General features: G+C 40.5%; 1 protein-coding gene and 1 long non-coding RNA gene across 4 annotated transcripts in view; one reads left to right on the top strand and one right to left on the bottom strand.

The window, feature by feature from the left end:
• Positions 1–24,321, top strand: part of BRINP2 (BMP/retinoic acid inducible neural specific 2) — a 114,405-nt gene that overhangs the window by 70,914 nt on the left and 19,170 nt on the right. For all 3 annotated transcript variants that reach the window (XM_004027953.5, XM_019027031.3, XM_055377943.2), the window contains 2 exons: positions 14,072–14,262; positions 15,320–15,528. In XM_004027953.5, the coding sequence (XP_004028002.1) occupies positions 14,072–14,262; positions 15,320–15,528 (400 nt within the window). The remainder of the gene's footprint in view (positions 1–14,071; positions 14,263–15,319; positions 15,529–24,321) is intronic.
• On the bottom strand, positions 1,959–14,113 carry LOC129531607 (uncharacterized). The gene is made up of 3 exons (XR_008676890.2): positions 14,005–14,113; positions 2,822–2,947; positions 1,959–2,000 (listed from the first exon to the last, which is right to left on the bottom strand). It is a non-coding gene; the product is annotated as an uncharacterized lncRNA (long non-coding RNA).

Genomic DNA, 24,321 nt, shown 5'->3' with positions numbered 1-24,321 from the left:
CACCTCAGGACACAGGGTGACTCTTCTGGAGCTGAAATCTCAGTGCTTCAAGGAACGTTGGAAATTTGCTGGAGTTGTGTCTGGAGAACACAGGTTTCTCATCCAAGTTCAAAGGATTACATCCAGCTGTTACTCAGTTTGATTTTGTATACCTAGATTTAGTTTGTGTGGTAAAATCATAGCCAGAGTTGAACTCATGAGGTCCTAATACACTTGTATCTGCTACACTCTTTGCCACCTGTATGAACAGCCAGTATGAACAGCCACCTGGCTACTGTCACTCCTGCCTCTTCTCCATTCTCTCCCCATCTGAGTTTTGTGGCTTCTATCGCAGAACTGTCTTTCAAATCCAGCCTCTTTTCTTTTCCCCTGGCTTCATTGTCTACCATTCGTACTTTCCTCACTTCTCTAATGCAACCTGCCTAAGTCCTTGTTGGTCCATCTGTCCTCCAAAAATAAAACCCAAACCCATTTTCTTAGCATAAAACTCACTTCCAAATCCATTCATTCACTATTTCAACAAATAGTCAATGAATACTGACCCTCTGCCATTGATTGTGCCCCACCATTTCTTCCTGTTTTTCTTTTGTTCCAGTCCCGATGAACACCTCCAGATTTGCCCACAGAAGGCCCCCTTGATGTCCTGTGTCTTTCCATAACCCATTCCCTCTACCCCAAAAGCTCTTTATCTCCTCTGAGCTCCTTCTCACCTTTCAAACTCATCTAAATTATCATCGCCATATGAAGTCTTCTTTGACTCCTACAAGAGTTACTTACTCCTACCTATGATTCCCCATCAGTTTATTCATATTTTTACCATACGAACTTATTTTTGTGCACTTGTTTATTTCTCTTTGCTCTTCACTAGGCTCTGAGCTCCTTCAGGCAAAGAACATGTCGTATTTCACCTTTATATCTCCTGACCCCAGCACCATGTCTGCCACACATAAGGGCATAATAAGATGTTCTGGGATGAAATTAGATGAAGGCGTAAACAAGTGGTTGAGACTCAAGGCTCTAGAATCAGACTGATTGGGTTAAATTGCAGTTTAAATTGCAGAATCAGACTGACTGGGTTAAACTGCAGTTCTGCTGCTTTTAGTTGTGTAAATTATTTTGCATCTCTGAGCCTCATTTTTTCTCATTAGTAATATTGGTGGAATAATAGTACTTTCTTTATAAGATTATTTGGTGATAACTGAAAAAAAAGATTTGGTTTATTTCTAGCTAAATGCTTATTCATTTTGTGAGGGGTCGCCCATTAGTAAATACGAAAAACAAAAGAATGAGAAATCTAGAGAAGAGTACAGGGAGAAAATAAAGAGAGATTAATTGAGAAAGAAGAAAGAATAGGTAGTCTTACTCTACCAGACTCGTTTTATGCATAGAACGCTGTACATTAATCAGATTTATCACTTATAGTCTACATACTGCTTTCCTTAACTGTAGCTTGAGTTAATCTAGCCACTGATTTTATAGTTGTAGATAGTTCAAAATAAATCATTAACAGTGACAGGTATTCTCCCTGTAGAGCACGACTCACACACCAAGATCCCACAGCATAAAAGACAAGGCCTCAAGACCAACACCATCTCCCCCTAGACCCAACAAGCAAGAAGAAGGGAGACCACATACAGGATTGTTGCTGAGCTGAGAAGAAATGGGAGCATGGCTACTTGACCACAGGGACAATAAAAACAGTAATTGAACCCTTATCCAGCTAGGCAATACAGTTAAGAGATCAAGAGCCAAGATTGTTTCATCAGGCTAGAATATTGGATAGATACAATCAAGACAGTATTAGTCAAAATAGGGTAACTGCTGAAACAAACAGTCCTCAAATCTGAGTGACTTAATGAAAGTTTATGTTTTTGCTCATGTCACACTCCAATACAATTTATGAGAGACATAAAAGGAGATTGCTTCACGAAATCATTCAGGACCAAGACTCCTTCTGCCTCATCACTCTGCCATTCCTTAGGGCCTCAGAGTCCTGGATCCTGGTGGACAAGGGAAGAGAAAGAGCATGAAGGATTTCATGAGAGGTTTGAAGGACTAGACCTGGACTCATATTCCACTGTAGAATTCAGTCACATGGCTATGTTTAAATGCAGAGGAAGCTGTGGGGGTGGGGGTGGGAAATTGTCCATCTGTGAGCCCAGGAGGAAAATGGAAACATCTTTGGAAACAACTTTCCAGCCTCTGCCACAAGGAGTGGAATGCAAAAAGAGGGCGAAATGTAAAGCCCTAAACTGAAGTTAAAAATGTCAATGTCACAAATATCAGAGACCTGACTTGGCTGTGATACTTGTGAAAAAAATTTCTGGGGCTGGAAAGAAATATGGGATACTGGCTGATGATATGATTACGGTTAGCACAGAATATTTTTGTCTTTAAAAAATGAATGTAATATTCAAGTACATTAATAAAGAAAATATATATAGCAGCAACAGCATACACTGCCTTCACCTCTTACTTATCTTTGTGTCCTTGTGTGTGTCCTAAATTATCTGAGCCTCAACAAGCTTAGCTATAAAATAGGACTAAAGCTTGTGGTGTGTGTCATTTAACTATTGCTACAATGATGCATACAAAAAATAGCAAAATTCAGTAGTTTAAAAATAATTTCTTCCTTAGCTGGGCGTGTTGGCATGTGCCTGTCATCCCAGCTACTCGGGAGGCTGAGGCAGGAGAATTGCTTAAACCTGGGAGACAGAGACTGCAGTGAGCCGAGATCATGCCACTACACTACACTACAGCCTGGGTGACAAAGTGAGACTCCATTTCAAAAAAATAAAATAAAAACAAAATTTATTCTTACTCATTCAGGTGCAGGTTCGCCGGGTTAGCTTTGCTTCACGCTGCTGGTCTGCAAGGAGGCCATTAGGTGTTTCTTCTAGTGGTGTTTATTCTGGGGCCCAGGCTAAAAGAGCAGCACCTGCAGTACCTGGAGGAAGCAGTTCTCAGTAAGGGCAGAAATGCAAGATGGAGAGTAGAAATATGCAGTATTTATTGAGGTCTTGGCCCCAAATCAGCACACAGTCCCTTCTGCCCTCATTCCTTTGTCCAAAGCAAAGTCACAAAGCCAAACCCAATATCACTGAGGGAAGGAAATAAGCTCCCCCCTCACAAGTGAGTGATATTGCAAAGTAACATGTCAAAGGGCACTCTAATACTGGCGAGAATGATGATTCAATCAACCACACTGACATCTGTAGGATTATAGTGACAATTTAAAAATATATAAAGTATCTACTTCCATTCCTAGAAACAGAGGGTCTCACTAATAACTGAAACTATGATAATGGTCATAGTGATGGTGATAATGATGTATTCAGATCTTGTATCCTAACGTATTCTCAGTGGCTCAGAATATATCTACCAGATTGTGTTCAATTTTGGTTTCCATCTTTAAAAAGAAAGAACGTTGACAAGCTAGATTGCAAGCAGAAAAGGTGGAGCATGTAGGCCTGGGAATCTGGAAACTGTGTTGAAGGAACTAAAACTATTTAGTCCAAAGAAGAATGGCCTATATAAAAATTAAATGCACCAAAATACCAGAGGTGCTATTTCTTTGCAAAAGGAATAAACTTGTAGAATAATGGAAGGAATTACCAGTTTGTGGGAATTCTCTGGGAGTCAAGTAAATAAAGGAAGCTCATGAAGACATCTAATGGGAGAAGCATTGCATGGGCCACTTGCTGAGCAAAGACAAGCACAATGGGAGGCAGATAGTGGTGAACAGAGCCATGCTCTCCACAGTTGAGCAGATGAGATGCTGGGGAGCAGTTTGGGATGTCAGGAAAGATCTGACAGTTTGTGCCTGGGAAGACACAGGTCTCAGCTCCCTCTTCAAATCCTTCTGGTCACACAGATTCACTGGGCCCTCATTCCAGTGGGTCTGTTGTCTTTCATGTTGATTCTATAAACACACCACTCTCAGTGCCCTCCCTATGTCCCCAAGCCCCACCAGGGCAGTGTGAGAATAGCCAAACAGTGATCTCCTCCTCCTCCTTTAAGCTTGACTCTCCCCTCCCCCATTTCTCCCAATCAGCCTTAATTAAACTGTTTGAAAGCTGCAGCTTGATTTTAATTAGAGCAAAATTGGGAAGATTAGAATGAAATTGGCCAATCATTGTTTACGGGCCGTTGTTTGAGAACACAGCAGGCTGCTAAATTACCTCCATGCCAGGCTTCTTGAATTCTTCCAGACAGTGAAAAGATGGAGAGCACCAGGACATCAGGGAAGAGATGGCCTCATTTCTGCTCTTGTGTCTCTAAGAGTTGCAAGGGCTGAGATATTACTTAACCAAACAACTCCTGGACTGAAGCCTTCCTGCCTGGGGATCTCTCCCAGCCACAGTGGTAAACAAGGCAAAAGAATTACCTGGGAAATATGACAAAGGTGGACAGTACTCCCTGAGCTTGAACACAGGTCACAGACAAAGGCAGAAAATCATTGGTAGTATGGTCTGGGTTCTAGTCAAACTCTACCACTAGTCAACTGAGACTTGGGGCAAACCATTTCTCTCAGTTTCTCTGTCTCCTCATGTGTTAACATGTAAAAGCTTAATAGTTGATTAATGATATTTTCTCTCCCTTTCCCCCAAGGTCCCTGTATAGATAAAATAAGCGTGTGTAAAAATTGTGTGCAAAAAACAGTTTGGATATCAAGACAACTGTTAGGAGAATAATAGCCTAGTCCCTTTCAGCACTGTAGTCCTTTGAGCAATAAAAGTTGGAGGGGGTGCCCCCAAAAGAGAGACTACTGGAAATAGATCAGGAGGGCCAAAGAATAGAGAAGGTCAATGTCCCTACCATGATAGCTGACTGCTTCTGTCATTGTTTGCAAAGTGGGTTCCATTGCTGCTTTAAGACTTCCCCCCAATCTCTCAGGAAAGCACTACACCAATATATGGGATTATGGTTTTTATTATCATTTCTTTTTATAGCTCAGATTAATCATGTCTTATTCATTATAGCAGTAAAGTCTCTAATAGCCAAGTACATTACAGTAATCTGTTGTTGAAATGGAAATCTCCTGGTCATGTGATGTGTCTGGAAATACTGCCTCTGTATTGGAGCCAAAGTATGATATATCCTTAAGCCCCTAAAATGTCCAGCTTGATAGAGAATGTGAAACTATCATAGCTGAGTCACTGGGTAAAAAACTGGCATCACTCAGTGTACATGCTGGCTTTGGCTATTCTTGTTCATGTGAGGTTTTCAAGATGAAAAATGTGAGTCCTATGAAAAAGACAAGATGGTGATGTCATCGCTTGGTGGACTGAGTTCTGTGATGGGAGCAGTAGCCCTGGATGTGAGGTATATTGGTAGAAAGATGAAGAAAGAGAAGGCTTCCTGTGTCTGAAATTCTTTAGGAAAATCAGCAGTGTGAAACTCAGTGGTACTTATTGATTTTCCTCTGCCCAGTTGGCAAGTCTCAAGCTAATTGTGGAAAGGCAAATCTCCAAGACAAAGGCTCTGAGAACAAAGACAGTTGAACTTACCCAGAACTGGTTCGTATGTGAGAAAATTTCCCATGGGTCATTGGTTGACAGTTTAAGTAGACAAAGTAAAGTCCCAGGGAAATGACAAGAAAACTATGTCCTTGGCTTAAGGCCAGTCTATCTCTTTTGCTCCAGAGTTCTTAAATATTTTATTCAATAACATGTCCTCTGTTTACCTTCATTTTTCAGGGAAAACCAGTTTGGTTCAAACTGGAGAATGATAGCCCAGTCTCTTTCAGCACTGCAGTCCTTTTGAGCACTAAAAGTTGGAGGGGGTGCCCCCAAAAGATAGATCATTGGAAATAGATCAGGAGGGCCAAAGAATAGAGGTCAATGTCCTTACCCTGACAGCCCACTCCTTCTGTCATTGCTTGCAAAATGGGTTCCGTGGCTGCCTTAAGACTTCCCCACAGTATCTCAATTCTGAGAAACGCAGAATAGTGAGCAGGCGGTGATTGGTTGGCTCTGCTGGAAGCAGCACTGATTTCCTCCTCAGTAAACCCAGCCTAGAGTCTAATGCAGGAGGAACAAATGTCTCCTAGTATGCAGGGGCACACTGACACCAGGATAGGTTGGTGCCAAGCCTGCAGGGGTGCCACGGTGGAGGGGGGCGGATAGAGCTGCATGCTTAGGATACAGGGATGTGACTTTCCAAATGACAGCCCTATCTGTGGACTTGGAAATGGGCCGGAACATGCTTCCCCCGCAGAGGTGGAAAGATGAAAGATCTATTAAAAAACTGGAAACAGAATAATCCGGCTGTTCGTGTGAAGTTATAGCACAACCACCCACATTGTAGGCTACAGTATTCATTACAGGTTGAGTATCACTTATCCAAAAAATTTTGGGGACCAGAAATATTTTGAATTTTTTTTTCAGATTTTAGAATATTTGCATTATACTGGATCAGCATCTCTAATCTGAAAATATGAAATTCTAAATGCTCCAGTGAGTGTTCCCTTTGAGAATCATGTTGATGCTCAAAAAGTTTTGGATTTTGGAACATTTTAGATTTCAGATTTACAGATCAGGGACACTCAACCTGTACTTCTAGATTTCAGCTTCACTGAGGTACAGTTTGTGTGTGTGTGTGCGTGCATGTGTGTGTGTGTGTGTGTGTATTTTTTTTTTTTAATACTCTCCCCCTTAAGGCTGCATAGGGAGGGAGGCTTCATAGGTAGTGACTCTTCACAGGGGCCAGGTCAATGTTCTCAGTTTATGAGTCTGGAAACTGGTGCTTCTGTGTGCAGCTGCTGGAAACAGCACCTGGGCTGGAAGACCCCAGCTGTGCTCTATCTGAGTCTTTCATCTTCAGGCACGAGACCCTGCAGGGGGATTCTTGCTGGGAGATTTCTTGTTGACCTTGTGTAACATAGTGCTGCAGGTGGCTGCTGACATAAGAATCAGTAGCTTGAGTCAGAGGCAGCACTTTTTATTTACATCTTTTGAATTAGGAACATTTGTAGCCATTTAGTATTCTCATTGGAGACCCTTTTGCTTCAAACCCAGAGCTGGCCCAGTCTCAAACCCTGCTGAAGCTCCTGTGCCTGAGATCTGGCATGGCTATGGTTCAACTCTCCTATTGCAGGGCCCCTTTGGATTTTGGGGAAATCCCTAAACTCATGTACAACCAGAAGCATCATTTTTTGGCAATCTGGACCACTAGTGTTACGCAATTTGGGATAAAGATAACTACAATTACTTCAGCACTGATTATTTAGATATCATTATATCTAAAATATTCTGAGTGTCGGTATGCTTGGCTGATTTAACACTGGATTATACCTTCCAGGCTGGGTTATCCCTTTCCTGGACATTGTTTTGGTTTTTATTAATGATTTTATGTGTATGTTCACCCTTTCCTGGAAATACATATTGTTCACTCTAGGCTAACCTAAAGCATGCTAGAGGAAGATGGAAAATGGACTGAATTTTTGTTAATTATAGCAGTTTGCTGAAGTACCCTTTATATGTGCAATGTGAATGCATTTTACAGGCAAAGTCCACAGGGAAGAGCTCTCTTTACCCTTTGGCTCCACCTGTCAGCCCTGAATGCAGTGGCCACTCCTATTCTAAAGACACTTTACATAGGGACTATAGGGCTGTTAGAAATGTTTGCTTTCTCAGACTGTTTACTGTGTAACAAACACAGTGGGAGAAGATTTTAGGAGAAATGGCTAAATTGAAATGGAGATTTACTTGATATCTTAATTGAAACAAAGATGATGGCTTAATTGAAGCAGTGTGTGTTAATATAATTGATATATAGAAAACATCCTTTTCTTAGTTTAAAAAAAAAAGAGCCTTGATTATTCTATTACTGGGGGGAAAACTGCTAAATGAAAAATCAGAAATGAACATTTCTTCTTTGAATAGCTCAGGCTGCCTTCCAGTATTGCCTCTAAGGTTTGCAGATGCTGGAAAGAACCAGGTTAATAAGTTCTGTAAGCACATTTTTACCACTTTCTGGCTCAAACACCGCTCATAGATGTTTCTCCATTATTTTGGTTCCATGAAGGGCCCCAGAGGGCAAGGAAGAAACTTATCGGGGTAGAAGAGAAAACCACTGGGAGCCCTTAGAGTCTGAACCTTTCTGTGGCTGAGTACTTATGCCTAATGTTTCTTTTTTGAGACAGGAGTCTTGCTATATTGCCCAGGCTGGACTCGAACTCCTGTGGCTGAGGCCTTATGCCTCATAATTTTTGAGACAGGGGTCTTGCTGTGTTGCCCGGGCTGGACTCAAACTCCTGGGCTCAAATGATCCTCCCACCTCAGCCTTCTGAGTAACTGGGATTACAGGCACTAGCCACCATGCCCACTTGAGTCTAATTCTGAGTTGATAGCCCACTGTAATTTGTGATGAAAGTAGATTTGGGCTTTTTTGTTTGTTTTTTGTTCTTTGGCAAATGTAGCCACTTGTATGCATTCTTTTTTTGTTTGTTTGTTTGTTTGTTTGTTTGTTTGAGATGGAGTCTTGCCCTGTTGCCCAGGCTGGAGTGCAGTGGCACAGTCTCGGCTCACTCCAACCTCCACCTCCCAGGTTCAAATGATTCTCCTGCCTCAGCCTTCTGAGTAGCTGGGATTACAGGCACCTGCCACTGCGCCCGGCTAATTTTTGTATTTTTAGTAGAGAACAGGGTTCACCATCTTGGCCAGGGTGGTCTCAAACTCCTGACCTCGTGATCCACCCGCCTTGGCCTCCCAAAGTGCTGGGATTACAGGCATGAACCACAGCGCCCGGCTGCCACTTGTATGCATTCTTATGGATTCTTTCTCCAGTGAAATTCTCCAAATATAGTCCCTATCCTTATAATCCCTATATGGCACTATTGAAACTCTCTCCCCACATGCACACACTTCTACTCCATAGCACAGTTGTTCCTTAGAGTTTCACAGGTGGAGGTAGTATAGCCTAGTGGCAAAGGCTGTGTGTACTGGAGTCAGACAGTCTGTGTTTAAATCCTGACCTTGCCACCTACTAGCTTTTAACTACTGGGCAAATTAACTTATTTGTACCTCAATTTCATCATCTATAAAATGAAGATAATTATATTTTATTCAAACACCTTATATGGTGTTTTGAATATAATATTAACTAATCCTTGTAAGATGCTTGGAATGCCTATCACATACTAAAAATTCATTAAATGTTAGCCATTATTTTTTATTATTTGCTCATAAAAAGCTTCCTTAGTATCATTCCTTTTTCTAGGTCATTCATTATTCTGTGTTATGATTTCTTTAGCAGCCACAGGAGCTGGACTTAGGCCTTTATCTGTGATTCCTCCCATGTACTCTCTGTATGGACTTGGCTTTTTGAGGCATCTCAATTTCTTCTCCTGCAAATGGGCAGGTTAAAACTGGCTTAATCCAGGAACATTTTGCTGCGGTGTAAATGTTATGCTATGTTTTGAATATACAATTAATCCATGTTTTGTGTAGAAAATGTAAAAAGTGGAATGTTCTGGGTAATAAAAATATTTGTGTTAAAGGATACTAAACACCACAAAAAAAATTAGAATGCAATGAAATACACTTAACATTTAACCTTAACTACTCGAAGGAAAACAGTGCTATAGAAACAGCAATATGATATTGGCCTGGGTTTTAAGCACAACTCTGTCATTTACTAACTGTGTGACTTCATCCACACTACTTTCTTAATCTCTCTGGGTCTAAGTTGTGACTATTGTCACCGCCATCATAGTTGCTGTTAATAGCATAGAATGAGGGCCAGGACACTAGCTTTTTGTTCTGGTTCTATTATCAACTGGCTTTATTGCTTTAGGTAAACCACTTACCCTTTCTGTTTTATGAGAAACATAAGGAAACTAGAGGATACTAGTTCCCATCCAGACCCAGTGTCTGACTGGGCCAGACAACTGACTACCAATTTTTATTTATTATATTTAATTAAAGTGGGGCCCACCTCTATGCTAAGTTGTCCTTTCCTTTCCGTGAGGGGCTTTGACCATTATAAGAAACTATGGAAATTGTAATAATGTCTTTTTCCCCTAGCAGTGTAGAAAAATAATAGGTTAGAAATTATTAGTTAATGAAGTCTAGACATGCCCTATCCCAAAGCAAGGGAGCTGGGTTTGATGACCCTAAGGTTTTTTTGTTTGTTTGTTTGTTTTTAGTAATCTGATTTTATGATTCATCAATGTAATTATCAACTAACCAGTGAGAGGATTCTAGTTTCCATCCAGCCAATTAGAGATGAGATTAGGCAACTGTTCTTTACCCTGCAGTGGGGTTTGGGATAGAAAATACTTTTGACAAATACTCTGTACTTTAATTAAAATTTAGCATTTGCTGCACAAAGGAAATAACTGACAATATATTATTATAAACTTACCTGCTTAGGTAAATAAAGCTACACAGTGGGAATTTTGAAGACTTTGTTGGAACCATGAATTATTAGTCACCCGCTTTTCTTTGTTTCCCTAGTAACATTTGACACATGCTCCTCTCTCAGTCTCTACAGTTAGATGGTGGAATTTATGCCTCAAATGTGGCATGGATTTTTATTTATTCATGTATTTATAATTTTAATTTTAAAAATTTTGTTTATAATTGACATATCCGGCACAACAGTGTATTGGTGTGATGTTTCAATACATGCATACACTGAATAATGATCAAATCAGGGTAGTTAGCATATACATCACCTCAAACATCTATCATTTCTTTGTGGTGATAACTTTCAAGATGCTTTTTTCTAGTTACTTAAAATCTACAGTACATTATTATTAGCCACAGTTACCCTACTATGTAATAGAGCACATAACTTATTCTTCCTAACTGTAACTTTGTATCTGTTAACCAAGCTCTCCCCATCTCCCTTTCCCACTACCTTTCCTAGCCTCTGGTAACCACTGTTCTACTCTCTAATTCCATGAGATCAACTTTTTTAGACCTACATATGAGTGAGGTTATGTGGTATTTGTCTTTCTATGCCTGGCTTATTTCACTTAACATTATGTCTTCCAGGTTCATCCATGTTGCTGCAAATGATAGGATTTCATTCTTTTCACAGCTGAATAGTATTTCATTGTGTATATCATCAGTTTATGGACATTTAGGTGGATTCCATATTTTGGTTGTTTTGAATGGTGCTGCAATAAACATGAGGGTGCAGATATCTCTTTGATATACTAATTTCAGTTCCTTTGAATATGTACCTAGTAGTGAGATTGCTAGATCATATGGTAGTTCTATTTTTAGTTTTCTGAGGAATTTGCATGCTGTTTTCATAATCACTGCACTAATTTACACTCCCACCAACAGTGTATTAGAGTTCCCCTTTCTCTGCATCCTGACCAGCATTTGTTATTTTCTGTCTTTTAGATAACAGCCATTCTAACTAGGGTGAGGTGACATTTCACTGTGCATTTGATTTGTATTTCCCTGATGATTAGCGATGTTGAGCATTTTATCATATACTTGCCTGCCATTTTTATGTATTCTTTTGAAAAATGTCTATTCAAGTCTTTTGACCATTAAAAAAATTGTTCTTTTGCTATTAAGTTATTTGAGTTCTTTACATATTCTGGATATTAACCCCTTATTGGACTCATAATTTGCAAGTATTTTCTTCAGTTCTGTAGGTTGTCTCCTCGCTCTGTTGTTTCCTTTGCTATGCAGGAGCTTTTCAGTTTGATGTAATCCCATTTGTTTATTTTTGCTTTTGTTGCCTGTGCTTTTGAGTTCTTATCCAAAAAAATCTTGCCCACATCAATGTCATAAAGCTTTTCCCCTAGACTTTATTCTATTAGTTTTATAGTTTTGAGTCTTACATTTAAGTCTTTCATTCATTTTGAGCTGATTTTTGTACATGGTGAAAGATAGTTTTATTCTTCTGCATGTGGATATTATGTTTTTTCAGCACCATTTATTAAAGATATTCTCCTTTCCCCAATGTGTGTTCCTGGCACCTTTGTCAAAAATCTGTTTATTTATTTTTAATTATTTTATTTTTATGCAACTCTATCATTTGCATTTCATGGACATTTGGGGAAGGTTAGACCAAGGTTTGGCACTGTTATGATGAGCAGATTTGGGATGGGTGAAGAGGGTGTAAACACTTTACATTTTGTTGCTTCCTAAGGCAGTGGAGCTGGTTCTCACCAGTATAATTTGGGGGACAATGGAAAATTCATTTTTTATTAATGGATATGATTCTTTAAATTTCATCCCAAGACAAAGATTTATAAACCTGTCCCCTTTAAAATGCAAACATTCCAGTGAGGAGCAAAGCATGAAAATTAAAATCTTCAACAGGATTAGAAAGGAACAACTTTGCAATCTTCTAGAATAAGGCTTCTCAAAATATGGATCCGCTTAGTCTATTTCAGAGTGTTCATGTTGACATTTGCACTGAAGGTACAAAATAAAACTGCTGGTACTTTAATTTGAATAAAAGCAGTCGTACCACATAACACTAAGAGTCATGTATTCTTCATCATTACACACTTGCACCTAAACACATAAGCACACATGCGCACACATACACACACACACACACACACACACACACACACACACTATCTTCACTTAAGAATGTCCTTAAAGCAGTAACATTTATTACTTTTATTAAATCCTGACCCTTGGGTACATGTGTTTTTAATATTCTGTAAGATGAAATGGGAAGTGCACATAAAGCAAATCTGAGGCTACTTAAGTACTATAATTATCTCAAGGAAAAATACTTTTGTGGTTGAGTTGCAAGCTGAACTAGCCACTTTTTTCATGGAACTCCATTTTTTCTTGAAAGCACAAGCAACAAATTGTGATTATTCAGACTTGAGTGTCTAGCAGGCGTTTCTCAAAAAAAAAAAAATGAATTAAGCCAGCCTCTGCAAGGAAAACAACTGACAGTATTTGTTGCCAATAATAAAATTTAAGCTTTTAAATGAAAATTCAAATTTTAGAAAACTTGCATTCATCCTCATGAACTTGACATTTTCCTAATATTTAAAGACGTTGAAGAGATTGGTCGTGATATTAAATAGTGAGATATTTTAATATTATATAATGAAAAGTGTCAAAATGTGGAAGATCTGCATAACTTGGTGACCTGATATTTTCCAGATGACCAACACATGATGTTACAACATTATGCAGGATAAAAAGATCCATTCAAATTACAATATAGAACACTGGATTTAATGTAACAAAGCATGAAAAGTTCACTGATATGATTTCAGATTCCATGTTGTAACTAACCTTTAAGAAACTACCATCTGTTTAGTTTAGTGTAGTAGCAAAGATGAAAATCCACAATTATGAAAACAGATTGAATGTAGAAGCAAATATGAGAGTGCAGCTCTTTTCTGCTAAGCCTGATATTAAAGAGATTTGCAAACATGCAAAGCCATGCCACTCTCCTTGCTAAATTTGTTTTGTTTCAGAACATACAGTTGTCATTAAAATGTTATGTTATATGTAATGGGTTTATTAATGTTATCTCTAAATGAAATAACAAATAAATGTTGATTTTCTCGGTTTTAATTTCTAAAATGGTAAATCTCAATAGCTCTAAGCCACATGTACAAATATGGGGATTCAATAATTTTTAACAGTATGAAGGGGATCAGATATCAAAACATGAGGGCAGTGGTTCTAGAGCAAGCTTCCAGACTTCACAGGCGAGTAACTGAGGCCATGAGAGGTGATGTGACTCATTCACTGTAAGACAACTGTGATTAGATCGCATCTTTGCAAACCACTGTTCCAATGTTTGTTTTTTCTACTACTCGACACTGTAAACCATGACTTCATGTGAATAAGCTAATCAACTACTGTCTGATGAGAAAGTTGGCTGGGAGAGGCTCTGATGAAGATCAGTGGAGACAAAGCTTTCTTACAGCATGTGAATGACAGGCCAGGTGAGAGGCCAAGGGGCCTCTTCTAGGCTCTGGGCACCTCCAGCTGAGGGGATGTGGGCTGAGAGGAGATGAGTGGCTGCAAGTGGAGGAAGAACATTACCTACTTCAGATTTTATGCCTCTTGCTCTGAAACGAGATCAGCTTTTCCTTATCCCTTGGCTTCTCCCCCAGGGAATTTGCCCGTTGGAAGGTGAACAACTTGGCTCTGGAAAGGAAGGACTTCTTCAGTTTGCCATTGCCTCTTGCCCCAGAGTTTATCCGGAACATTCGCCTCCTTGGAAGGAGACCCAATCTGCAACAGGTTACAGAAAATCTGATTAAAAAGTACGGCACTCATTTCTTACTTTCTGCCACCCTTGGAGGTAAGCAACATCACAATCCCAAGCTAATTGGTTGCCAGACCATTGGAAATAACGTTAAGACTCGTGTAGCGTAGCTCCAACAGTCTTATGTTCTTCCGGGCCTTTTATTGCCTGAGAAGTCTTTCTGGTGCATTTGAAAACAGTGCGGTCTCTTGACATCTCAATTTACCCCAGAGCATCTCTATTTAATTATTCCCTGAGGAGGGGAAGTTGGGTATGGCGGTTGGAGGTGGACAGGCTCCTAACAAGCACTTGCCAGCAGGGGGCACTCCCAGTTTTCGCTCCGCTGAGTCACCCAACCCCTGAGGCTTCGCCACTTTCTAATGTTTGCTGTGGCTACAATGGTCAGACCTACAGGCAAAAAAGTCGAAGTCCCTGACCCCTCTTCCTCTCTATAAAGATTGGAAACTGTCCAAACCAACTCCAGTGGTTCTGGGCTGATGAATCATCGTCTTGTGGGGCGGAGAGTGGGGGTAGGGTGGAGCAATGTGGGCTAGGACCCAGGGCAGGATCAAAATCTCTGAAGATGCAGAGCTCCCTCTACCCTGGGAAGAAGGAAGCAGGATATATTATAACATTTAGCTCACTGTCCAATCGACTAAAACAAGCTCTCCCAGGGCTCAGGCCAGCTGTCGGCACGCGGCAGGTGTTGAGTGTTTGATGGGGAGGAGGGAGATGCAGCTTCAAGGCTTTTGCCCTTCCTGAGGGAGCAGAAAAAGCCACGAAGACTCCTCGTAAACAACTTGAGAGAGAGAATTGTGTCTCCCCTGTGGAGATGGATTGCTTGAGACAGAGTTCAATAGAAGATGTTAAACAGATAAGCTGAGGGCAGGGGGACTGAGCTTTGGAAGAGGGCCTTTCAGGCAGCGAGGCCGCTGGCCTGTGGCTCCCTCTGATGAGCTTCTTCTAAAGATGGTAAGGGCTGGGGGAAGAGCTTGGCAGCAGGGGCTGCACTCTCTCTCAGCTATGTCTATCTTGGCCGAGGGTTTTATGTTCCTATTGGTAGGGGATTCGAGAGCAGAGAGCGTCACCAATACACTCGTGTTGTTCACCATAGGAGAAGAGTCCCTGACCATTTTTGTGGACAAGCGGAAACTGGGAAGAAAGACAGAGACAACAGGAGGTGCCTCTATAATCGGGGGCAGTGGGAACAGCACAGCTGTGTCCCTGGAGACCCTGCACCAGCTGGCCGCCTCCTACTTCATCGACAGAGAGAGCACGCTGCGACGGCTGCACCATATCCAGATAGCCACGGGGGCCATCAAGGTAATGACCTGAGAGGTACAGGGCAGGGGGGTGCGGGAAGCACTGAGGAACCAGGGGAGGCCAGAGCCTCAACCATCTCTAGGTCAGCTGGGCCGACTGATGGAAGAGGAAAAGAAGCTTTCTGATGAAGACACAGCCAGCCTTCAGACACGATGAGGTCATTCATTCCACAGCAGACACTCACAGAGCACCCACTCTGAGGCAGGCTACAGCAGAGGCACGTCTGTGAATGGCAGTCAAGGTCCCCATGCTCACAGAGGTTGCACTCTGGTGGAGGATGGAAAAACAACAAAGTTATTTCTAATGATAAATAAAGACAAGACAGAGTCATAGGTGTACATTTCCTGGGGCGTGGGGAGGGAGCAGCTCATACGATTATTATTAGATTGATCATGGAGGGCACTTTTGGGGTTTAGACTTTGAGCTCTGAATGATAAGAAACCAGCTGTGTGGAGAAGTGAGCGGAAAGTGTTCAGGCAGACAGAACAAAGTACTAAGTACTTGTTCCAAGTAAGTACTAAGGCCTTTTAGCAGGAACCAGCCTGGTGCCTTGTTGGGGCACAGAGAAGACTGCTGAGATGATGGGGAGGTGAATAACAAAGAGAAGACGAGGTTTGGCTGGAGCCAGGTTATGTGCCATGAGAAGGAATTTTAATATAAGTCAAAGTGCAGTGAAAAACCACTGGAAAGATTTAACAGGGGAGTAACATGATCTCATGAGTGTTTTTAAGAGATCAATAGTTATTATGACTTTAATAACTACAACCTTCATCATATCTTCTCTACTTACACCTAAGAGGTTTCTAGTAAAGTTCATGTTGTTTTAGGGAAAACCAGTGAAAATACTGTACTTGAGAATACCGTTTTTTAAAAATTCTAAGCAAAATGTTAAGGTATTGAAAATACTTCAAAGTTGTCTTATATGCTGCTTTTATCCCATGTGAAACTCACAAGCAAATTTTGTTTATTTATTAATTAATTCAATAAATATTTACTGAGCACCTATTATTTGTCAGGCACTGTTTGGGGTCCTGAGAATACAAGAATGAACAAAAGCTGTAAAGTTCCTGCCGTGATAAAGCTTGAATTCTAATAGCAGAGAGATCATTCATAAATATACAGGCAATAGCTCATTTTGTTATGGTTTGCTTCATTGCATTTTGCAGATACTGTGGTTTTGTTTTTGTTTTTGTTTTTACAAATTGAAAGTTTATGGCAACGCTGTGTCAAGCAAGTTTCCTGGCACTATTTTTGGCACTATTTTTCCAACAGCATGTGCTTACTTCGTATCTCTGATAATTCTCACAGTATTTTAACCTTTTTCATTGTTATTTTATCTGTTATGGTGATCTGTGATATGTGACCTTTAATGTCACTTTTATAATTGTTTTGGAGTGTCACAAATTGCACCCATATGTGATAACAAACTTCGTCAATAAATGATGTGTGCTCTGACTGGTCCACCAACTGGCTGTTCCCCTATCTCTCTCACTTTTCTCAGGCCTCCCTATTCCCTGAGACACAACAATATTGAAATTAGGCCAATTATTAACCTTGATGGCTTCTAAGTTTTCAAGTGAAAGAGTCAGACATCTCTCACTTGAAATCAAAAGCTAGAAATGATTAGGCATAGTGAGGAAGGCATGTCAAAAGCTGAGAAAGGCCAAAACCTAGGCCACTTGCAGCAAACAGTTAGCCAAGTTGCAAATGCAAAGAAAAAGTCCTTGAAAGACATTGAAAGTGCTACTCTGGTGAATACAAGAATGATAAAAAAGCCAAACAGCCTTCTTGCTGATATGAAGGAAGTTTGAGTGGTCTGGATAGAAGATCAAACCAGCCACAACATTCCCTGAAGCCAAAGCCTAATCCAGAGTAAGGCCCTAACTCTGGTTAATTCTATGCAGACTGAGAGGGGTCAAAAAGCTACAGAAAAATGTTTGAAGCTAGCGTAGGTTGGTTCATGAGACTGGAGGAAAGAACCCATCTCCATGATATACAAGCACAAGATGAAGCAGTAACTGCTGATTTAGAAGCTGCAGCAGGTTATCCAGATCTAGCTAAGATCATTGATGAGGGTGGCTACACTAAACAACAGATTTTCAGTGTAGATGACACTGCCTTCTATTGGAAGAAGATGACATTGAGGACTTTCATAGCTAAGGAGGGTAAGTCAATGCCTGGCTTCAAAGCTTCAAAGGACAAGCTGACTTTCTTCTTACAGGCTAATATAGCTGGTCACTTTAAATTGAAGCCAAGACTCATTTAGCATTCTGAAAATCCTAGGGCCCTTAAGAATTATGCTGAATCTCCTCTGCCAGTGTTCTATAAATGGAACAATCCAGCCTCGATAACAGCATATTTGTTTACAGCATGGTTTATGAACTATCTTAAGCCCATTGTTGAGACCTACTACTCAGAAAAAAAATTCTTTCAAAATATCACTTCTGATTTACAATATACTTGCTCACCCAAGAGCTCTGATGGAGATGTACAAGGAGATTAATATTGTTTTTATGCCTGCAAACACAACATCCATTCTGTAGCCCATGAATCAAGGAGTAATTTTGACTTCCAAGTCTTATTTAAAAATGTTTTTGTAAGGTAAAGGCTGCCATAGATAGTGATTCCTCTGACAAATCTGGGCAAAGTAAATTGAAAATCATTTAGAAATAACACTATTCTAGATGCCATTATGAATATTTGTAATTCATAGGGGGATGTCAAAATATCATTAACAGGAGCTTTGGAGAAGTTGATTCCAACCCTCATGGATGTCTTTGAGGATGTCTTTCCTCAGTGGAGGAAGTAATTGTATATGTAGTGGAAATAGGAAGAGAACTGAAATAAAACGTAGAGCCTGAAGATGTGACTGAATTGCTGCAATCTTATGATAAAATGTGAATAAATGACGAGTTGCTTCTTATGAATGAGCGAAGAAAGTGGTTTCTTGAGAGGGAATCTACTCCTGGTGATGATACTATGAATGTTGTTGAAATGACAACAAAGAGTTTAGAATATTTCATAAACTTAGTTGATAAAGCAGTGGCAGGGATTCAGAGGATTGACTCCAATTTTGAAAGAAGTTCTATTGTTGGTAAAATGCTATCAAATAGCGTCACATGCTACAGAGAAATCTCTCATGAAAGGAAGAGTCCATTGATGCAGCAAACTTCATTGTTGTCTTAGTTTAAGAAATTGCCACAGCCACCCCAACCTTCAGCAACTACCACCCTGATCAGTCAGCAGCCATCAACATCAAGGCAGGACACTCCACCAGCAAAAAGATTCCAACAACTGGCTGATGGCTCAGATGATCATTAGAATTTTCTAGCAATAACATATTATTTAATTAAGGTATGTACATTGTTTGTTCAGACATAATGCTATTGAACACTTAATAGACTACAGTATAGTGTAAACATAACTTTCATATGGCACTGGGAAACCAAAAAATGTGCGTGACTTGCTTTATTGTGATATTTGCTTTATTACAGTGGTCTAAAGCTGAACCCATAATATCTCTGAGGTACACCTGTATAATGCCAGGTGGGATGAATGGTATGAAGAAATGAAGCCAAGTAAGAGGATAAAGGGTGAGTTTAGGGAAGACCTGTCCAAGGAATGCCACTTAAGCAGAGACCTGAATGAAGTGAGGGAGTAAGCCCCAAACATCACAGACAAAGGACAGAACAGGTACAAGTGCCCTAAAGGGGCAGGGCAGTGTACTTTGTATGATCCAGGACCACCAAGAAAGGCAGTGAGGCTGGCATGCAGTCAGGAGAGAAATGAAGTGAAAGATGAGTTTATAGAGGTTGCAGGGGCCATATCATGAAGGCCTTACTGATTAGGAAGTAGAAAGAAAAGGGGATCCTGGAGACCAGTGCAGTGGCTATTGCAGTGGTAAAGGTAAGACATAATTGTGGCTTAGGCAAAGCTGGTGTCACAGAGGTGGTGAGAAGTTGGCATATTCAGAATATATTTTGATGATAGAGCCTATGCAATCAGACAATGGATTGGAAGAAAGGAATAAAGATTTACTGCAAGATTTATGGCCCGAGCAATCAAATGAACAGTGATTCCATTTACTGAGAAGGACAACACTGGGAGGAGGTACAGATCTGAAAGAAATAAATCAAGAATTTGGTTTTAGACATGTTGAATGTGACATTCCTATGAGACATCTTAGTAGAGAAATCTAACAGTCAGTTGGACACAAACACCAGGATTTCAAGAGAAAGGCCATGATTGAAGGTGGAAATTTGGTGTGCAAATATATACACATGTGTAGTGGGTATTTACAACTATGGGAGAAAATGAAATGAGATCACTCAAGGAGTGAGTGCAACTAGGAAAGTGGCCCTAGGGCTGAGTTGTGAAGCACTCTAATATTCAGAAATGGGGAAGAAGAGAGGATCCAACCAAGAAGACTGAGACAGAACAGAGAATATGAAGAGAACCAAAGCGGGCTCACAAAGCCACGTGAAGAATGTTTTTCACAAAAGAAGGAACTGGCAACTGTGGCTGTTGAGCAGTCACTAAGGTGAAGACTGAGACTCGACCTTCAATTTGGTGACATGGAGGTCACTGGTAACCTGGAGAAGAGTGGTTCAGTACATGAAGAGTACAAAAGGCCAAGTGAAGAAAACTCGAGGAAGGAAGCAAAGTGAGGAATCAGATATGAGTAGAAATAATCCTTTTGCTATGAAGGCAAATGGAAAAACGAGTATAACTGGGGAGCGATGTGGGGTCATGGGAGGGTGTGTTTTTGTTTTTAAGATGGGAGTTGTTCCAGCATATTGATATGCTGATTAAAATAACTCCATAGGCCAGGCACTGTGGCTCATGCCTGTAATCCTAGCACTTTTAGAGGCCAAGGCGGGTGGATCACAAGGTCAAGAGATCAAGACCATCCTTGCCAACATGGTGAAACCCCATCTCTACTAAAAATACAAAAATTAGCTGGGCAAGGTGGTGCACCCCTGTAGTCCCAGCTACTTGGGAGGCTGAGGCAGGAGAATCGCTTGAACCCGGGAGACGGAGGTTGCAATGAGCCGAGATTGCGCCACTGCACTCCAGCCTGGTGACAGAGGAAGACTCTGTCTGGAAAAAAAAAAAAAAAAAAAAAACTCCATAGTGAGGGAGAAAGTGATGATGTAGGAGAGACAGAAGATAATCATAGGAGCAAAGAGGTTGTTTTTACCCAGGAGCTTGAGTGCTTCATCCTTCCTAACAGGCGGCAATGCAGAGGGCACAAAGACAAATGCAGCAGGATGTTAGTTGCATGGTGAGATATTGCTGTTGTTTTCTTCTGATTGGCTTCTTCTTCTTGATTTCCTAGGTTAAACAGAAGGAAAGTCTTTGGCTAACAGGAAGAAAAGGGAATAGTTGGGAAAATAATCTATGAAATGGTCTTTTGAGAATAAGAGCTAAGAGTGTTGGTTGGCTAGATAAACACAGTAGATTTCTGGGTAGCACTGAGAGCCCTGTTCGGTGGCCATAATTATAACATGAGACCAGTCAGCATAGTTGTAAGTTTTATCAGCTACATTTAGCAGTTCATGTATAGGTAGGCATGGAATAGACAAAGAGTTGGATTTAACAAAGATGTGTGTATATACGTGGTGAAAGATAAAAGAGGGACGAGAGTTGAGAGTATACACAAAGGAGTGATTACAGTAATGGACCATGGAATATAATTCAGTCAAGGAATGAAAAGAGGCCTTTGAGGATGCTAGAAAGTGAAAAGTTGGTCAGGTATAAAGGTTAAAAGTCTAAGTAGGTTTGACAATTCATTAGGGAAAGAGACTAGAGCAAGTATGAGTGGGTGATGCCTAATATTGAGATTATAAAAGGAATACTATGCCCTGGAACCTAATTTTATTAGTAACTGCATTCCCTCTGTAATCACTTAATGGCAACGGATGAGGGGAAGTAACAAGAAACATAAACTGCAATGAGGACAGGTAGTGGGTGCTAAGAGTCCCGTGGTTCTGGCTTCAAAGGAGCCAGAGATCATTAGAGAGGACGAAGGAAGAGTGTTCAGGATATCACAAGGGAGTGCCTTCCTTACTTCCACGCCCAGGAGCATGAAGGGTGGGAAATGAGATGGCCACTGCTAGAGAAGGCTGCAGGGGAAACCATGTCCTCAGGGTCAGCTATATCGTGGTTAGAACCGAAAGGCAAAGTGCACTCTTGAGAAGTAGTTGAGATTATATGGGATTTTGCCAAGAACTGATCATGAGATCCACAGAGCACAGTGGAAGTTAACTGAAGAGAAGAGGTGAGATTAGGGGACTTACAGAGTCTGGAGTGAGAGTAGAAGAGATAAGGATGACTTTCTATTAACAGGGAGGTAGGGTATATTTGAGAGACTAGTATCTTAGACAGTTTAAAATGATTTAAAAACTCACTGATGTGATTTTTTTACTCTTAACTCTCTTCCCTCTTTTATCTTTCATCATGTATACACACACATCCTGGTTAAATCCAACTCTCCATCTATTCCATGCCTTCCTGTACGTGAACTGCTAAATGCAGCTGATAAAACTTAAAACTATGCTGAGTGATCTTATGTTATAATTATGGCCATGAGTCTCAAGCTGGCTCTCAGTGCCACCTAGAAATCACTGTGGCATGGAGTAGGTTTTACCAAGAAGACAGAACTCTGTGAAAGCCTCTCTCCCCATTTAGTCCTGTAGGGGACTGTGTCAAAGTTGGAGAAAAATGGATCATATCAGAAAATGAAAGGTAGGCATTGGGTCTACAACTTAAAGATCCCATTTATGTTCCTTCCTATTCCTTGACCTGACCAACTTTACACTTTCCTCACTCTTTAATGGCCTCATTTTCTTAAATTCCTTGATTCATCACTATAATCTCAATAAATTAGGTATTGATTTAACGCATCTCACAATAATAACAGCTATTTATGACAAACCCACAGCCAATATCATACTGAATGGGCAAAAGCTGGAAGCCATCCCTTTGAAAATCGGCACAAGACAAGGATGCCCTCTCTCACCACTCCTATTTAACTAGTATTGGAAGTTCTCGCCAGGGCAATCAGGCAACGGAAAGAAATAAAGCATATTCAAATAGGAAGAGAGGAAGCCAAATTATCTCTGTTTGCAGATGACATGATTGTATATTTAGAAAACCCCATCGTCTCAGCCCAAAATCTCCTTAAGCTGATAAGCAACTTTAGCAAAGTCTCAGGATACAAAATAAATGTGCAAAAATCACAAGCATTCCTATACGCCGATAATAGACAAACAGCCAAATCATGAGTGAACTCCCATTCACAATTTCTACAAAGAGAATAAAATACCTAGGAATACAACTTACAAGGGATATGAAGGACCTCTTCAAGGAGAATTACAAACCACTGCTCAAGGAAATCAGAGAGGACACAAACAAATGGAAAAACATTCCATGCTCATGGATAGGAAGAATCAATATCATGAAAATGGTCATACTGCCCAAAGTAATTTATAGATTCAATGCTATCCCCAACAAGCTACCATTGACTTTCTTCACAGAGTTAGAAAAAACTACTTTAAATTTCATATGGAAACAAAATAGAGCCCACATAGCCAAGACAATCCTAAGTAAAAAGCACAAAGCTGGAGGCATCATGCTACCTGACTTCAAACTATACTACAAGGCTACAGTAACCAAAATAGCATGGTACTGGTACCAAAACAGATATATAGACCAATGGAACAGAACAGAGGCCTTAGAAATAATGCCACACATCTACAACCATCTGATCTTTGACAAACCTGACAAAAACAAGAAATGAGGAAAGGATTCCCCTATTTAATAAATGGTGCTGGGAAAACTGGCTAGCCTTATGCAGAAAACTGAAACTGGACCCCTTCCTTACACCTTAAACAAAAATTAACTCAAGATGGATTAAAGACTTAAACATTAAGACCTAAAACCATAAAAACCATAGAAGAAAACCTAGGCAATATAATCATTCTCTTGCATATGTCTTCAAAATGCCCTTTGTCTCTTCTTCATGCCCACTGCCATTTCCTTAATCTAGGACTTCATCAACTTTTACCTGATTTTCTTGCATTATCCTGTTAAGTAGTTTTCTTATCTTTATTCTCAGCTCTTCTCCCTGATTCAACCTCTAGGTTGCTACCATGAATGCAAATCATCATATCATATTGTATCATATTTCTCCCTGCCTAAAATGCTTCAGTGGCTCCAAACTGTACATGGGACAGAGCCCAAACTATTGTTCCCCATCCTGGGTGGCAGTGTGATGCAATGGAAAGAACATAGGCTGCAACCCAAGAGTCTGAATTCTGCCATTGCTCATGGTGGGGCTTTGAACAAGTTGCCAAACTTCTGAGAACCTCAGTTTACTCATCCTAAAATTGTTGTACAATTAGAATAGTTTCTATCTTGAAGTTTTCCATGAGATTTAATAATAAAGTGTAGGCCAGCTGCGGTGGCTCACACCTGTAATCCTAGCACTTTGGGAGGCCAAGGTGAGCGGATCACAAGGTCAGGAGATCGAGACCGTCCTGGCTAATATGGTGAAACCCTATCTCTACTAAAAATACAAAAAATTAGCTGGGTGTGGTGGCAGGCACCTGTAGTCCCAGCTACTTGGGAGGCTGAGGCAGGAGAATGGCATGAGCCCAGGAGCCGGAGCTTGCAGTGAGCGGAGATTGTGCCACTGCATTCCAGCCTGGGTGACAGAGTGAGACTCCAACTCAAAAAAAAAAAAATAGTATTAACCATAGCACTGCTGGAGTGTGAAAAAGATTAATTCCT

Source organism: Gorilla gorilla, chromosome 1, assembly GCF_029281585.2.
Source record: "Gorilla gorilla gorilla isolate KB3781 chromosome 1, NHGRI_mGorGor1-v2.1_pri, whole genome shotgun sequence".
NCBI lineage: Eukaryota > Metazoa > Chordata > Mammalia > Primates > Hominidae > Gorilla > Gorilla gorilla.
Note: the sequence above shows the minus strand (reverse complement) of the source record. Positions and strands in the feature narration are given on the sequence as shown.